Consider the following 18,126-nt stretch of genomic DNA (forward strand, 5'->3'; position numbering starts at 1 on the left):
AAGCAATACTCTGTATTTCTGTTAGTTCAGTACAAGCTGGACATTGATGATACATGTACAGATTTGAACCGTGCTGCAATAAATGGAACTTGTTATTTAATTGTATCTTTCATCATTTTAATAGGGTGAAACAACAACTTAGCCTCATTAACAAGCACAACATTTTCAAATGACCTGTCGACAGCCTCGGATTGGTAACGCGGGCACTCAGAGAAGAGAACCCTTTCACGTGCTGCTTGCGACATCACTTCCGGTGCTGGACCCAGCGGTGTCACAGGTATGTTTGCGTCACTTCCCTAAACGTATCTTGTCCCTCCCTGTTGCGTCTTGAATGCTGTGGGCACCGCATGATCGTCAAAAGGCTCAGTATAACTTTCCACTTCAATATCCCGGCCCACGCCAGCACCAGCATCGCCGTCATCATCGCCACAGCGAGCGACAGCACCACCACCAGCGCCACCAGCTCATTGCTCTCCAGGCCCCCGCGCTGTTCACCTGAAACACAAGCACAACACGTAAATATATTCGGAGTGACACATTGTACTAAAGCCACTGAACGGAGGAGAGCTGGGAAGGCAAGGAGTGAGGGGAGGGGATGAAGGTGAGGAGGGGGGGGGGGGGCAAGCAGAGGAGTTCATTCATCCATCAGAACATCCAGAGGAGGCACCAGGTCCGGCTTCTAGTCGCCTCGTGAACCCCGCTTCTCAGCACTCACAAGTCATAACTTACAACCTCAAGAAAGGTTCTCAAATAAATGAACCCCCACGTTTAGTTCCTGTGCTTTGTTAATGTACACATTAGCAAAGTGCAGACTGAACCAAGTGATGGGCACTGTAGGAAAGAGAGGCAGCAACGAGCAGAAGTAACTCAATGATCACTGGGGAAAAGACCCTCAAAATGAAATAATCAATGGGAGTAAATCATGCATAGTCACTGACTCATGCTTAACAAAAACAAATGGCCACCTGCCCTCCATAAGGTGAATATCTAGCGCCAGAGACTTGGTTCCACAGACAGGGTACAGACGCAGCCCCCAAGAAATTAAGGACTTTTTGAAGCCACCTTCTCCACGGGTGTGAGTGCAAGTTTGAGGACCGCAGCAAGTGCTAGCTAGCTGGCAGTACACGTGTCCTTAGGCACTATTAGCAGGCACTGCACGTGTCCTCAGCCAATATTAGTCTGCAGTGCACTTGTCCTCACCCACTATTAGTCTGCAGTGCACTTGTCCTCACCCACTATTAGTCTGCAGTGCACTTGTCCTCACCCACTATTAGTCTGCAGTGCACTTGTCCTCACCCACTATTAGTCTGCAGTGCACTTGTCCTCACCCACTATTAGTCTGCAGTGCACTTGTCCTCACCCACTATTAGTCTGCAGTGCACTTGTCCTCACCCACTATTAATCTGCAGTGCACTTGTCCTCAGCCACTATTAGTCTGCAGTGCACTTGTCTGCAGCCACTATTAATCTGCAGTGCACTTGTCCTCAGCCACTATTAGTCTGCAGTGCACTTGTCCTCAGACACTATTTGTCTGCAGTGCACTTGTCCTCAGACACTATTTGTCTGCAGTGCACTTGTCCTCAGACACTATTTGTCTGCAGTGCACTTGTCCTCAACCACTATTAGTCTGCAGTGCACTTGTCCTCAGCCACTATTAGCCTGCAGTGCACGTGTCTAGTGCCAGTATTATCTGGCAGTGCACTTGTCTGCAGCCACTATTAATCTGCAGTGCATTTGTCCTCAGCCACTATTAGTCTGCAGTGCACTTGCCCTCAGCCACTATTTGCCTGCAGTGCACTCGTCCTTAGACACGTTTAGTTTCTGTGCTTTGTTAATGTACACATTAACAAAGTGCAGACTGAACCAAGTAATGAGCACTGTAGGAAAGAGAGGCAGCAACGAGCAGAAGTAACTCAATGATCACTGGGGAAAAGACCCTCAAAATGAAATAATCGATGGGAATAAATCATGCATAGTCAATGACTCATGCTTAACAAAAACAAATGGCCACCTGCCCTCCATAAGGTGAATATCTAGCGCCAGAGACTTGGTTCCACAGACAGGGTACAGACGCAGCCCCCAAGAAATTAAGGACTTTTTGAAGCCACCTTCTCCACGGGTGTGAGTGCAAGTTTGAGGACCGCAGCAAGTGCTAGCTAGCTGGCAGTACACGTGTCCTTAGGCACTATTAGCAGGCACTGCACGTGTCCTCAGCCACTATTTGTCTGCACTGCACTTGTCCTCAGCCACAATTAGTCTGCAGTGCACTTGTCTTCACCCACTGTTAGTCTGTAGTGCACTTGTCCTCAGACACTATTAGTCTGCAGTGCACTTGTCCTCAGACACTATTTGTCTGCAGTACACTTGTCCTCAGCCACTATTAGTCTGCACTGCACTTGTCCTCAGACACTATTAGTCTGCAGTGCACTTGTCCTCAGACACTATTTGTCTGCAGTACACTTGTCCTCAGCCACTATTAGTCTGCACTGCACTTGTCCTCAGCCACTATTAGTCTGCAGTGCACTTGTCCTCAGACACTATTTGTCTGCAGTACACTTGTCCTCAGCCACTATTAGTCTGCAGTGCACTTGTCCTCAGCCACCATTAGCCTGCAGTGCACGTGTCTAGTGCCAGTATTATCTGGCAGTACACTTGTCCTCAGCCACTATTAGCCGACAGTGGACTTGTACGCAGCCACTATTAGTCTGCAGTGCACTTGTCTGCAGCCACCATTAGCTGGCAGTGCACTTGCCATCAGCCACTATTAGTCTGCAGTGCACTTGTCCTCAGCCACTATTAGAGTGCAGTGCACTTGTCTGCAGCCACTATTAGCAGGCACTGCACTTGTCTGCAGCCACCATTAGCTGGCAGTGCACTTGTCTGCAGCCACAGTTAGCTGGTGGTGCACTTGTCTGCAGCCAAAGTTAGCTGGCGGTGCACTTGTCTGAAGCCACAGTTAGCTGGTGGTGCACTTGTCTGCAGCCACTGTTAGCTGGTGGTGCACATGTCTGCAGCCACAGTTAGCTGGCGGTGCACTTGTCTGCAGCAACAGTTTGCTGGTGGTGCACTTGTCTGCAGCCACTTTAATCTGGCAAGGTACTTGTCCGCAGCCACTATGAGGTGTCACTGCCCTTGTCCGCAGCCACTATGAGGTGGCAGTGCACTTGTCTGCAGCCACTGTTAGATGGTGGTGCACTTGTCCACTGCCACTGTTAGTTGGAAGTGCACTTGTCTGCAGTCACTCACAGCTGGTGGTGCACTTGTCTGCAGCCGCAGTTAGCTGGTGGTGCACTTGTCTGCAGCCATAGTTTGATGGCGGTGCACTTGTCTGCAGCCACAGTTTGATGGCAGTGCACTAGTCTGCAGCCACAGTTAGCTAGTAGTGCACTTGTCTGCAGCCACATTGAGCTGGCTAGGTGCTTGTCCGCAGCCACTATGAGGTGGCAGTGCACTTGTCCACAGCCACTATGAGGTGGCAGTGCACTTGTCTGCAGCCACTTTTAGATGGTGGTGCACTTGTCCACCACCACTGTTAGTTGGAAGTGCACTTGTCTGCAGTCACTCACAGCTGGTGGTGCACTTGTCTGCAGCTGCAGTTAGCTGGTGGTGCACCTGTCTGCATCCACAGTTAGCTGGCGGTGCACATGTCTGCAGCTACAGTTTGATGGTGGTGCACTTGTCTGCAGTCATTGTTAGCTGTAGGTGCACTTGTCTGCAGCCAAAGTTAGCTGGTGGTGCACTTGTCTGCAGCCACAGTTAGCTGGCGGTGCACTTGTCTGCAGCCACAGTTAGCTGGCGTTGCACTTGTCTGCAGCCACAGTTAGCTGGCGGTGCACTTGTCTGCAGCCACAGTTAGCTGGCGATGCACTTGTCTGAAGTCACTGTTAGCTGGTGGTGCACTTGTCTGCAGCCACTGTTGGCTGGCGGTGCACTTGTCTGCAGCCACTTTTAGATGGCGGTGCACTTGTCTTCAGCCACTGTTAGATGGTGGTGCACTTGTTCGCAGCAACTGTGAGCTGGCAGGGCACTTGTGTGCAGCCACAGTTAGCTGGTGGTGCACTTGTCCGCAGTCACTGTGAGTTGGCAGGGCACTTGTCTGCAGCCACAGTTAGCTTGCGGTGCACTTGTACGCTGCCAATGTTAGCTGGCAGTGCACTTGTCCACAGCCATAGTTAGCTAGCAGGGCCTTAATCTGCAGCCACTGTGAGCTGGCAAGGTACTTGTGTGAGCTGGCAAGGTACTTGTCCGAAGCCATTGTGAGCTGGCAGTGCACTTGTCCGCAGCCACTTCTATCTGGTGGTGCACTTGTCTGCAGTCACAGTTAGCTGGTGGTGCACTTGTCTGCAGCCACAGTTAGCTGGTGGTGCACTTGTCTGCAGGCACAGTTAGCTGGCGAGGCACTTGTCTGCAGCCAGAGGTAGCTGGTGGTGCACTTGTCTGCAGCCACAGTTTTCTGGTGGGGCACTTGTCCGCAGCCACTGTGAGCTGGCAGTGTACTTGTCTGCAGCCACTGTTAGATGGTGGTGCACTTGCCCACCCCCACTGTTAGTTGGCGGTGCACTTGTCTGCAATCACTGTTAGCTGGTGGTGCACTTGTCTGCAGCCACTGTTAGCTGGTGGTGCGCATGTCTGCAATCACTGTTAGCTGGCAGTGCACTTGTCCACAGCCACTGTTAGCTGGCAGGGCAGTTGTCAGTAGCCACTGGTAGCTGGCGGTGCACTTCTCTGCAGCCACTGTTAGCAGGCGGTGCACTTATCCGAAACCTCTGTTAGCTGGTCGTGCACTTGTCCTCAGCCACAGTCAGCTGGCAGGGGACTTGTCCACAGCCACGTTTAGCTGGTGGTGCACTTGTACACAGCTATTGTTAGCTGGCGGTGCACTTGTCCACATCCAGAGTTAGCTGGCAGGGCACTTGCCCACAGCCGTAATTAGCTTGCAGTGCACTAGTCTGCAGTCAGTGTGAGCTGGCAAGGCTCTTGTGCACTGCCACTGTGAGCTGGCCGGCCACTTGTCCAGCGCCACTGTTATCTGGTAGTGCACTTGTCTGCAGCCACAGTTGGCTGGCGGTGCACTTGTCCACAGCCACAGTTAGCTGACGTTGCACTTGTCTGCAGCCATAGATTGCTGGTGGTGCACTTGTCTGCAGCCACTGTGAGCTGGCTGTGCACTTGTCTGCAGCCACTGTTAGATGATGGTGTACTTGACCACCGCCACTGTGAGATGGTAAGATACCTGTCCACACCCACTGTGAGCTGGCAAGGTACTTGGCCGGAGTCGCTGTGAGCTGGCAGTGCACTAGTTTGCAGCCACTGTGAGCTGGCAGGGCACTTGTCCACCGCCACTGTGAGCTGGCAGGGTACTTGTCCACCCCCACTGTTATCTGGAGGTGCACTTGTCTGCAGTCACTGTTAGCTGGCGGTGCACTCGTCTGCCTCCACAGTTAGCTGGCTGTGCACTTGTCTGCAGTCACTGTTAGCTGGTGGTGCACTCGTCTGCCTCCACAGTTAGCTGGCTGTGCACTTGTCTGCAGCCACTGTGAGATGGTGGTGCACTTGTCCATCACCACTGTTAGTTGGTGGTTCACTTGTCTGCAGTCACTGTCAGCTGGTGGTGCACTTGTTTGCATCCACAGTTAGCTGGCTGTGCACTTGTCTGCAGCCACAGTTAGCTGGCACTGCACTTGTCTGCAGCCACAGTTTGCTGGTGGGGCTCATGTCCACTGCCACTGTGAGCTGGTAAGGGACTTGTCCGCAGCCAATGTTAGAAGGCAGTGCACTTGTCCACAGCCACTGTTAGCTGGTGGTGTGCTTGTCCACAACCACTGTAAGCTGACATTGCACTCCTCAACAGCCACTATTAGCTTACAGTGCACTTGTGCACAATCACAGTTAGCTTGCGGTGCACTTGTTTGGAGCCACTATTAGCCCGGAGTGCACTTGTCTGCCACCACTATTAGTCAGCAGGGCACTTGTCCGCAGCCACTATTATCTGGCAGTGCACTTGTTCGCAGCCACTATTAGGTGGAAGTGCACTTGTCCTCAGCCACTATTAGTCTTCAGTGCACTTGTCTGCAGCCACTATTAGCTGGCAGTACACTTGTCCTCAGCCACTATTAGTCTGCAGTGCACTTGTCTGCAGCCACTATTAGTCTGCAGTGCACTTGTCTGCAGCCACCATTACCTTGTAGGCCACTTGTCCTCAGCCACTATTAGTGTTCAGTGCACTTGTCTGCAGCCACTATTAGTCTGCAGTGCACTTGTCTGCAGCCACTATTAGCTGGCAGTGCACTTGTCCTAAACCACTATTAGTGTTAGACCAGGCACCTTGGCATGGGTCTCCCTTCCACTTTGTGTTACTGTGCCTAATGTGTTTTTGCTGGTGTTAGATGCTCAGAGCACTGTGCCACTGCCAATCAGTTCCACAGTGCAAGTGCTCCCTGTATAAAATGTATATGGCAATTGGATTGCATGCTTATTTGGTTTACTGTCAGACCCCAGTAAAGTGCACCAGGAGTGCCCAAGGCTTGTAAATCCAAATGCCGCTAGTAGGCTTGCAGCGCTGGTTGTGCCACCCACAGAAGCAGCCTGGTAAAATGTGAGTAAGGTCTGCCATTGCAGTACCTGCGTGCAGTCCGGTACTGTCATGCTGACTGGGCAAGGGCACCCACTTGCCAGTCCCTAAACCTTCCCTTAACTTCATATTAGTCACCCTTATGGTAGGCCCAAGGCAGGGTGCATTGTAAGTATAAGGTAGGACAAGCCCTGATGTGTGTGGCATGTCCTAATAGTGAACCTTTTTCTTGCTGTTTGTTGTACCTGACTGCTTTTGCAACCGTTTTTAGCCTCAAGTCCTCCTGCCATAGGGTCCTCTTTATCAACCTCGCCGGACCCGCTACGCGGGTCCCGCAGCGTGGTATCTGCAAAGGGGCTGCTGACTCTGAGCACTCTCCATCTGACTGGCAGGGCTGCGAGCACGAAGCAGGGACTCCGTGGACCAGGAGTCCCTGCGAGCCCTATTGAGACCAGCTGGGCTGCTCTCCCTGCCGGCCACGCCCACCGCCCACGGAGCATAACAGGCGGGATCTCCTACTAGCAAGCGGGACCCTTTTCCTTGCTGTTTGTTGTACCTGACTGCTTTTGCAACCGTTTTTAGCCTCAAGTCCTCCTGCCACAGGGTCCTCTTTATCAACCTCGCCGGACCCGCTACGCGGGTCCCGCAGCGCGGTATCTGCAAAGGGGCTGCTGACTCTGGGCACTCTCCATCTGACCGGCAGGGCTGCGAGCACGAAGCAGGGACTCCGTGGACCAGGAGTCCCTGCGAGCCCTATTGACACCAGCTGGGCTGCTCTCCCTGCCTGCCACGCCCACTGCCCATAACACCAATTGGTATTTGAAGACCTCAGCATACCCGCTGCGCGGGAGCGTCCCGGGAGAAGCCCGGGACAAGGGCGGGACCGTCTGTGGCCGTCAGGGGCCGAGGGAGGCCGGGCTGGGCCAGCCCTCTGCCATCGACCCTGAAGGAAAATACTGTACAAAGGAAAGGGCTGTGACAGACAAGTGCTAAATTACAAGCTTTTAAAAGGATTGGAGCCCACAAGGATGTTTGTATCTCCCACCAGCTCTATTCCGATGACCGTACTGGTCGAGCCCGGGCCTGCAGTCATTGGACCTTTAGACAAATACTTTAACCGGCCCATCGTAGAAATTGACAAAGAGATAACGCTTGCAGAGAGGCGTGCTGAGCGTAGATTGTCTATTGAACTCTTGAAACATCCTGTAGACAAGCGCTCAGTACAAACCTACCCTGCTCTGGTAACGCCCTTATCATCTTTAAATTTACCTAACATTGCCGAAATACGTTCTAATGCCTCTACTAACGAAGAGAATCAGGGGAATGCGGCAGAATCGACATCTCTCAGTGTGAGTCATACTGATCCTACTATATGTACATCACAAACTAGTGCCCCAGTTTCTCTGTCTAAACACAAACCAGGTTCAAAAAGAAAAAGGGGTACTGCACCAAAAAAATGTTATTTAGCAAAACCCCCACATAAACTTAGGAAAGTAGGCAGGAGCACGTGCCCTAGCAAGGCCGAGACTGAAGCTAGCAGCAGTGGGAAAAGAACACAAGAGGGAGATGTTGTCTTACTTGATAGTTCAGATACCAGTATTATTAATTCTGCGGATACAGACCTACCACTGGCTGCTATACCGCCACTTTCTAGCAAACTGCTTCCAGATCTAGAAAAGCTCTTACGGTCAATTTTGCTCCAATTAGAGGAACGAATCAGTAAACTATCTGACCGCCTAGACCGTTTTGAGCAGGTAACACTAGATAACTTTTTTTCAACGAAGGCACTTATAAAAACCCAAGCAAGGCCAGTGGAAAATAATAAGCCCCAGAATAACACCCAATGCATAATACTGGAGAAGGGACGAAGGACACAATTTAACTCCCCAGTGTTACCTAAGTCGGGCAGTGCGGTTGGGAAGAGATCATCCAAGCCTCTTGATTTAGTTACATCTGGGGCTGCCAACAACTGTCCTAATATTGTAATAACATCTCAGATTGAGGCGCAGCGATGCCGCTTAGTCTTAATCCCCCGCTTGTCGAGGGACCAGGCGGTAATGCGTCTTCTGGTACAGGCACTATCACACCCACCGTTCCCCCAACGAGTAAACAGCCCATGGTAAACAAACTTGCACCCCGCCCCGCTCCTATAGCTCCTAAACCGTCCTTACAATCATTGATAAAGCCACCTCAAAAGAAACCCCCAATGAACCTCACCCCTGACTCCTTTCCCTATGTAGCCGTTTTTACAAATGTCCCACCACTCTCAACGGGACAGAGAGAAACCTTCCAGATGCTCAAAAATAAGGTTATGCACTGGTTAAGGGTGAACCGGCCTCTGCCAGGGGAAGTGGATGGACTAATATTGGGGGTAAGGAGAATAGAATGGATAGGTTGCACTCCCAAAACCCTGAGGGGGGACTGTATTGTGGTCAACTTTCAAGACTCAAGGGTGGCAGGATGGATAACAAGACTGGGTTGAGACACAAATAATGGAGGGATCAACATCGTTGATCTTACCTTCTTTTATCCACGTCCCATTAGCATTATGACGGGGCTACTCAATAAGCAAAACTGTCCCCCCAACCCACCATGGCCAAGGATTTTTCCAGCTGTTCCACCGTCACAGTGCCAAAACCATCTTACTGGCCCGATTTATAATCCTACGGTTGGATGGCAAGACCCGGGCTGGGGATGTTGACAAACCATTGTTCACATGAATACTGGTGGGGGAGGCAACAGCATGAACTATCGCGGGTATTGCAATGAACCTGATCCAAATGCTGAAACAAGGTTAGATGACATGATCATTGGCGAAGGCATTGTGAACGTGGAGGAAGGGTGTGGAGAAGTAAGTGTTATTGACGAAAGGGGGAAATTACCCACATCAACCGCACATGCAGCTAGTGACAGGGAATTGCTCAATCAAACTACGATGCTGACTGGGCATCACGTCCCTCAAACAATTAAAATGCTTTCATGGAACCTGGCAGGCTTGGCCAACAAAATAGACTCAGATTCATGGGTCGAATTAATAAACTCACAAAGCATCTGTCTCTTCCAAGAGACCTGGGCCAGGGAGGAGATTACGCACAGGGACTTCGAAACATTTTCAATACAAGCTAGTTGGGGAGGAAGAGGCCGACCGTCAGGAGGGCTAGCAATCTGGGTAACTTCTGACCTAGGTTGCACAGCTTCACGATATACTGTGCAATCGGAGGACATTCTGGCCGTTCTGCTCGAATGGCCAGGACTTTACAAACTACTTGTAATAAACATTTACTCCAGGCCAGTCCCAATAGCTGCCTCCTCCAAAACCATCGAGGCATTGTCCTGTCTTCTAGAAACCATCCCAGAGGATATACCATACCTAATAGGAGGAGATTTTAACTCACATTTTGAACCGTTACCTGGACTACTTGATGGACCCTCCCTAGAGGAGGATTCAAGTTGGCAGGTTCCATCCACTGAGGCTCCACCTCCGAGAGCATGGACACCGCTGGCTGTTCAAATAAATACATTAAATCTCACCTATGGCTTAAGAGCTTGTAACGGCCGCACCAGGTCTGATATCCCGAGTAAATGCACGTTTAACAAAGCCGGGAGGGAATCTAGATTAGATTACTTCCTGGTGCAGTTGCATACCTGGAAAAGGGTGATGGATTTCAGAGTAATGCCAAGACAGGACAGTGATCATAACGCATTAATATTAGACTTCGCCATTCCCTGTTTGGAGGAAAGTGTGTCATGCGGGCAGGAGCCAAGATCGGGACATCTTTTGGAAAATAACAAAAGGAGGATAAAATGGGAAAATCTTGTATCCAGCGAAGATAAGTTAGCCTCCCTATACGCTGGAATCACTTCAATCCTAGAAGAGGCCTTCCATTTATGGAACTTAGACCCCACTAGGGAAATTAGTAAGGACCTTGCGCAGGTACATGAACATCTAATTAGGAAGCTTGAAGTACACCTCTTCAGCACCAGACCACCCAGAACCCAGACACAGAAAAACGTTACTTGGTTCAACACTGCCTGCCGAGCTGCAAAACATGACCTCCTATCTATCATAAAAGCAGGTGGTACGAGGGAGGAGATCTCCTCTAGGAGGAGGGCCTATAAAACACTTGTAGCAAATGCTAAGATAGAATGGGACATACAGCACTGGGAGAATCTATCGGAGTCCCTAGCAACAAGGGACTCGCGTAGATTCTGGAGAATAATAAACCATGGAAGCGGGGATCTTCCCACGGCCATTGAACCCAATATTGCTGCAAGTGTCTGGCAAAGACACTTTGAGCAGCTATATTCCCTAGAGAATGAGGGGACAGAATTAGCTCCGCCTATTACCCTTGAGGGACGGACTGCCGAACCCTTCACTATAAAAGACGTTAGGATGGCGATAGCCGGGCTGTCCTCCGGGAAGGCACCGGGCTTGGATGGGTTGCCGGGCGACCTCTTCAAGCACGAACCAGGAATTTGGGCACCTTACCTGTTGATTCTGTTCAATGCAGTGCTGGGGGGAATGAAAATACCTGATACTTGGTTGGGAGTGGAGGTGGTCCCGATATATAAAAAGGGGCCGCCCCTGCTCCCAGCCAACTACCGCCCAATCAGCCTCATTGATGTGTCCCAAAACCTATTTGGCAGACTAATTCTTGATAGGTTGTTGAGCTGGATGGAGGAGACTGACATTTTAAGTCCTCTTCAGGCGGGATTTAGGAAAGGAGTTTCAACAGTCGATCAAATACTCAGACTGAGTGTTCTATATTGGGAGACAGTGCTTGTTGAAGGTGGGACACTGTATGCGGTATTTGTGGACCTCCGCGCCGCCTTTGATTTAGTTCCTTGGGCTAGACTGTGGGCGGTGCTGGCTGATCTGGGTGTCCCGAGAGATATTCTCCATATCTTAATTAGGTTGCATTCAAACAACTATGCCCGAGTCAGATATGGAAAGGGCGGTAGGTTAACGGACAGATTCCCAGTCCTTAGAGGGGTGAGGCAGGGCTGTGTACTGGCCCCGACCCTGTTTTGCTTATTTGTGAACGGGGTGATAGAGTACTTAAACAGGATCATTAATATCGATGCACCACAATTGAATGGCAGCAGGGTGCCAGCAATCATGTTTGCAGATGACACCCTGCTGCTGTCCAAAACTCCAATGGGGCTTCAAAGGGTTCTGATCGGGTTTTTGGGGTTTTGTAATGAAAGAGGTCTAGAAATAAATCCAACCAAGACCAAATTTATGATTCTAAGCCCCAAACCCAAAAGCTGCCCAAACCCTCGCCTGGGACCTACAACCCTAGAGAGAGTCCAAGTAATAGAATACCTCGGTATAACCCTCAATCAGAATCTGACTTGGCTTCCACATAAAACAAAAGCAACAACAAAGCTGGTTCAGAGGGCAGGTGCCATTACAAGAATTTCCAAAAAATCACCCTTGCGTCCACTGACACCCGCCATCCACATTTATAAAACCCAAGCTAGGGGGGGTATCACTTATGGGGGTGAGATATGGGGACATATACCTTTACACACGGTACAGGTCGCTGAAAATAACTTTATAAGACAACTGGCAGCTCTCCCCCCGAGCACCCCACTTCTCCCCCTAAGAATGGACTTGGCGCTTCGACCAATCACGGAGGTATTGGGCCTAAAACCTCTGACCTACTGGAGACGTCTGCGGAGAAGTGAGGACCTGGTACACTATAGAAATGAACTGCAGGAGCTTCTGAGATCAACCTATGCCACTAAAATCCCATGGATAAAGTACATCAGGGATATGTGTATTTACCTTGGAGTCCCAGATCTATGGTCCAACCCGGAAGTAGTGTCCGTAAGGCTCTCTAGAAAAGAACTTTCAAATTTATTCTACAGAGCTATGCACCAGAAAGCTATGTCCTCTCTCCGGGAAGGATCCCTAACTGACTCATTTATCAAGATAAAAGACTCCTACAGCCCTGAATATGTACTGGACACCATGACACCTGTGTCTGTGCGGAAGATCTACATGCAATGGAGGTATGGCTCTCTTCCCCTGAGGTCCCTTACTAAATCGTGGGAAGGCAATCTGGACTCAGGGGCATGCCCCGCATGCAACTACAAATTGGAAAGCGATCTTCATGTGGTCCTGTTCTGCAGAGCCTACAGCAGAATTAGGAGTTATTGGTTGGTCCCTCACTTAAGGAACTTGGGTTTCAGAACTTTTGCTCCGGCTTATAGAGTCCTCAAGACAGATTTAGCGGCTCCAACTGTGTTTGCAATGGCAAAATTCTTGACAGCAATGTGGCGAACACGTGCTTTAATTATTAGAGACACTAAAGTTATATGAAACAATTCCATTTCCTCCCTTCTTCGAATTATGATGTTTTTTTTTAGTAATCAGATTTTAACTATGACTTTTTTATAGCATATGCATAAATGTTCTTAAATGATAAAAATTATTTGTATATCTTTTATGGTCTTTCATGACCGAAATAAAGATTATTTGAAGTTGAAGTTGAAATACAGCCATTTTTGTTTTTCACTATGGTAAGGCTACCTGTTCTCATAGGCCAGAATGGGCTGTTGGAATTGTTACATTCTATGATTCCAACAGAATCAGGAAACACAGTAGAAATTCAAGTTTAGTATACCTGAACTCAGAATAATAAAATACATCTCTTAGTAAAGTTTATTTTAATATTCTGTGTTTGCAAATACCATTTTTAGAAAGTTGGTATTTGCTCGCCTAACCTTTTCAGCCCGCCTCTGCTAGGATGTGTATCTGCTGTCTGTTTTCTGTGAGTGACAGGGCTGGGGAATTCCAGGACACAGGCTGGGGCTGCCAGGTGGTGAATAGGAAGATTACAGCCAGATGGGTGGGAGGAGTGCGACTAGACTCTGAATAGGGCTGTGCTCTGCCACCACAATGCTTGCTCCACCTCCTGTGGAGCATCTGATGTCTCTGCCCTGCACACTGACAAGACAAGCCAGAGTCCTGTAAACAAAGTGCTCAAGAACTGGACTGATCCTGCTGAAACAAGAAGAACCTCTGCCTGACGAGAAGGAACTGGGAAAGCTGCAAGGAGGACTAATGTCCCTGACCTGGGGGATTGGCCTGCAGTGGTTGCCTTGCTGCGAGAGGAGAGGAAAAGACTGGAAAAGACTTTGTTCAACTTGTGCTTTCAAAGATCTCCAAGGGCTTGTAAGTGAGCTTGCCCCCTGAACAGAGTCCCAGGACTATTGGACTCCCAATGCCTTCACAATGAGCTGCTGGAAATTGCCATTTTTCCCACACTGCTGGACCCGCGAGCTGAAGTGCGCCTTAAAGCCCTGAGTGCCGTGGAACCTGTGCCGTGGCCGCCCGCACCGTGTGACTCCTCTCTACCCGGGCCGCACCGCACCCTGCTTCACCCTCCCTCCTTCGAGCCGCACCGCTCGCCTTGTCCCAGCCGCTGGTATCTGTAGTACGCAGCGCACTGCCGGGCAGAGTACGGCTCGCACGCTTGCAGCGTACTGTCCGCCCCGCACAGCGCTGCTTGGATCTAACAGCCTGCGCTTGACAGTACGGCCCATACGCTCGCAGTGTACCGGCCGCTTTACATCACGCTGCTTGGATTTAATTGGCATCCCCGCTCTGAAGGTACGATGCGCACAACGCATCGGACATGGACGCCGGAAAGTCAGGACCGTCCGCCTCGCTCCCCATGGCCCCCTCTCTACGCCTCCCACGAGATGCCTATAGAGAGCCAGGATCCGCACCGCAGCAGGGCTGACAACGCTCCTCGTTCGCCTCCACTTCCCCAACGCATTGTCCGCATCGACCCAAGGTAATTGTACGTCTCGCACTGCGGTTGTGTGCGCACCGGACCCGAGAGTCCGCGGCGCCTATTTGACTCTACCTAGGCACGTTTCTTCCCCGTGAGAGCCTCACAGACAGCACGAAGCACACAGAACAAGAAGTTACACAATTGTAAAATAACTAATTTTGCTAAACAAGTACTGTGGATTATTTCTGAAGATATATGGTCTTGTGTTAAACCTTTATAAAAAAGATACTATTTTTGATATAAGCCTAGTGTGGTGTCCATTTGTGTTGTTGTAACTGAGTTACTGTACGTGTTCACAAATGCTTAACCCATAACACTCTGAGATAAGCCTTGACTGCTTGCGCCAGGCTACCTAGAGGGTGAGCAGGGGTTATTTTAGAGGGTAATTCCCTTGCCCTCACTTGAAGAGAGGGTCACAAGTCTTGTCATAAGTCCTTACCTGTGCCAACCAGAGACCCCCAAATCTAACAATTAGTCTGCAGTGCACTTGTCTGCAGCCACTATCAGCTGGCAGTGCGCTTGTCTACAGCCACTATTAGGTGGAAGTGCACTCGTTCAAAGCCACTAGTAGCCGGCAGTACACTTGTCCGCAGCCACTATTAGCTAGCAGTACACTTGTCCTCAGCCACTATTAGTCTGCATTGCACTTGTCTGAAGCCACCATTATCTGGAATTGCACTTGTCCTCAGCCACTATTAGTCTGCATTGCACTTGTCTGAAGCCACCATTATCTGGAATTGCACTTGTCCTCAGCCACTATTAGTCTGCAGTGCACTTGTCAGCACCCACTATTTGCTGGCAGTGCACTTGTCCTCAGCCACTATTAGTCTACAGTGCACTTGTCTGCAGCCACCATTAGCTGGCAGGTCACTTGCCGCAGCCACTATGAGGTGGCAGTGCACTTGTCTGCAGCCACTGTTAGATGGTGGTACACTTGTCCACCACCCCTGTTAGTTGGAAGTGCACTTGTCTGCAGTCACTCACAGCTGGTGGTGCACTTGTCTGCAGCTGCAGTTAGCTGGTGGTGCACTTGTCTGTAGCCACAGTTAGCTGGCGGTGAACATGTCTGCAGCTACAGTTTGATGGCGGTGCACTTGTCTGCAGTCATTGTTAGCTGTAGGTGCACTTGTCTGCAGCCAAAGTTAGCTGGTGGTGCACTTGTCTGCAGCCACAGTTAGCTGGCGGTGCACTTGTCTGCAGCCACAGTTAGCTGGCGGTGCACTTGTCTGCAGCCACAGTTAGCTGGTGGTGCACTTGTCTTTAGGCACAGTTAGCTGGCGGTGCACTTGTCTGCAGTCATTGTTAGCTGGCGGTGCACTTGTCTGCAGCCACAGTTAGCTGGCAGTGCACTTGTCTGCAGCCACAGTTAGCTGGTGGTGCACTTGTCTGCAGCCACAGTTAGCTGGTGGTGCACTAGTCTGCAGCCACAGTTAGCTGGCGGTGCACTTGTCTGCAGACACAGTTAGCTGGCAGTGCACTTGTCTGCAGCCACAGTTAGCTGGCAGTGCACTTGTCTGCATCCACAGTTAGCTGGCAGTGCACTTGTCTGCAGCCACAGTTAGCTGGCGGTGCACTTGCCTGCAGCCACAGTTAGCTGGCGGTGCACTTGTCTGCAGCCACAGTTAGCTGGCGGTGCACTTGTCTGCAGCCACAGTTAGCTGGTGGTGCACTTGTCTGCAGCCACTTTGAGCTGGCAAGGTACTTGTCCGCAGCCACTATGAGGTGGCATTGCACTTGTCCACCACCACTTTGAGGTGGCAGTGCACTCGTCTGCAGCCACTGTTAGATGGTGGTGCACTTGTCCAGCGCCACTGTTAATTGGAAGTGCACTTGTCTGCAGTCACTCACAGCTGGTGGTGCACTTGTCTGCAGCTGCAGTTAGCTGGTGGTGCACTTGTCTGCAGCCACTGTTAGCTGGCTGTGCACTTTTCTTTAGCCATGTTAGAAGGGGCGATCTCAGAGGGCCAGGTTGTGCTCACCCGACCACCCCAGGACCCACCTCTCCCACAGATCTTGCCGAGTCTTATCGTGAGGTCCCCACCGGGGAGGACGTCGAGTCTAGGATCATACGCACTGAGCTCACACCACACTTACGAACGGACACCACACCGTTGGATTTCAGTAACAAGTTCTTTATAAGCAGTAAAAGAAAGAGCACTCTTATGTACACAATGATCGAGGGATCACAAGTCTTTGAGAATTCGGGAAGAGGGGAGCGGGACAGTCTCAGCCTCTCGGCCAGTACGAAGCATACCCTGCGCACAGCTCTCAATCCTCGAGCCGGGGGATGCAGAAGATGATGGTCGTACTGGGTGCTTCCCTCACGTCGAGTCGGCTCGGGACGTGATGGTGGTCTCGATGGTCCAGCCGGACCAGAGTACTCCTCGAGCCGCGACGAGGTCAGCAGGGCTCGATCCGGAGAAGTTCTTGAGGAGCCGCGATAGCGTCAGCAGGGCTCCGAGGTCTTAGAGAGGACGAGCCGCGACAGCGTCAGCAGGGCTCCGAGGTCTTAGATAGGACGAGCCGCGACAGCGTCAGCAGGGCTCCGAGGTCTTAGAGAGGACGAGTCGCGACAGCGTCAGCAGGGCTCCGATGGTTACGAGTTCAGCTCGAGCCGCGACAGCGTCAGCAGGGCTCAGGTGGTTCAGTTCCTTGTTGTGAAGAGGGAGCCGCGAAAGCGTCAGCAGGGCTCAGTGATGCGAGGTTGAGTTCTTCACAGCGTCAGCCGCGATCAGATCAGCAGGCTTCAGGTCCAAGATACAACTGCCCGCTAGTTGTCGGGCAGGCCCTGATATAGTCCATTGGCCCTTTGATGTCCGGACCCTCGCAGGCGGAGGTCTCATGCCTTGGGGGCTGGTCGTTGGCGAGGTCTGGCGGTTGGCTCTTTGATCTCTTTGGAAGATGCGTCCGGGGATTCCCAGACGCCCAGCAGGTCTGGAGCCAGCACTCGGGGAGGCCAGAGGTGCGATCGAAACTGGCCCACAGGGGGAGGCTAAAGGTGTGACAGAAACCAGTCTCTTAGGGGAGGCCGGAGGTGCCATCGAAACTCCCTGGCTTATCTCACTCGGGGAGCCCTTTACCCCCCAGCCGGGACGGGCGCGCCTTTGGAGTCTGGGTTTCGCTGGGGCCGAGGTCACGCTAGGCCCAGGGAGACAGGAATCTCGGGAAGGGAATTTGGCTGCCGGGCCTTGTGGGGCATGCAGGTTGTAGGCGCTCGGAGCCGGGAGGGGGACGGGATAAGCGAGGCTGGTCGTCGGTTACAGGGTCAGGGTGTACAGGAAGCAGGACGATCAGGGCTCGGGGTGCAGGCAACGCTAACGGGGTGCTGCGCAGGGCTATGCTAACAGGGTGCGGAGGAGCAGGGGCGAACCACGCCACGAGGCCGGGTCCAACAAGCCACTGTTAGATGGTGTTGCACTTGTTCGCAGCAACTGTGAGCTGGCAGGGCACTTGTGTGCAGCCACAGTTAGCTGGTGGTGCACTTGTCCGCAGCCACTGTGAGTTGGCAGGGCACTTGTCTGCAGCCACAGTTAGCTTCCGGTGCACTTGTACGCTGCCAATGTTAGCTGGCAGTGCACTTGTCCACAGCCATAGTTAGCTAGCAGGGCCTTAGTCTGCAGCCACTGTGAGCTGGCAAGGTACTTGTCCGAAGCCATTGTGAGCTGGCAGTGCACTTGTCCGCAGCCACTGCTATCTGGCAGTGCACTTGTCTGCAGTCACAGTTAGCTGGTGGTGCACTTGTCTGCA

The 18,126-nt window shown here is 51.4% G+C and overlaps 1 protein-coding gene across 1 annotated transcript in view; it reads right to left on the reverse strand.

Moving 5' to 3' along the window:
- Positions 1-228: 228 nt before the first annotated feature.
- The window catches only part of LOC144752896 (major histocompatibility complex class I-related protein 1-like), a 175,551-nt gene continuing 157,653 nt past the window's right edge, over positions 229-18,126 (reverse strand). Inside the window, exon 5 of the mRNA XM_078640721.1 lies at positions 229-495. Within this exon, the coding sequence (XP_078496847.1) occupies positions 272-495 (224 nt within the window). The 3' untranslated portion in view covers positions 229-271. The remainder of the gene's footprint in view (positions 496-18,126) is intronic.

The sequence above is a fragment of the Lissotriton helveticus genome, chromosome 5_1 (genome assembly GCF_964261635.1).
Source record: "Lissotriton helveticus chromosome 5_1, aLisHel1.1, whole genome shotgun sequence".
In the NCBI taxonomy this organism is placed as follows: Eukaryota; Metazoa; Chordata; class Amphibia; order Caudata; family Salamandridae; genus Lissotriton; species Lissotriton helveticus.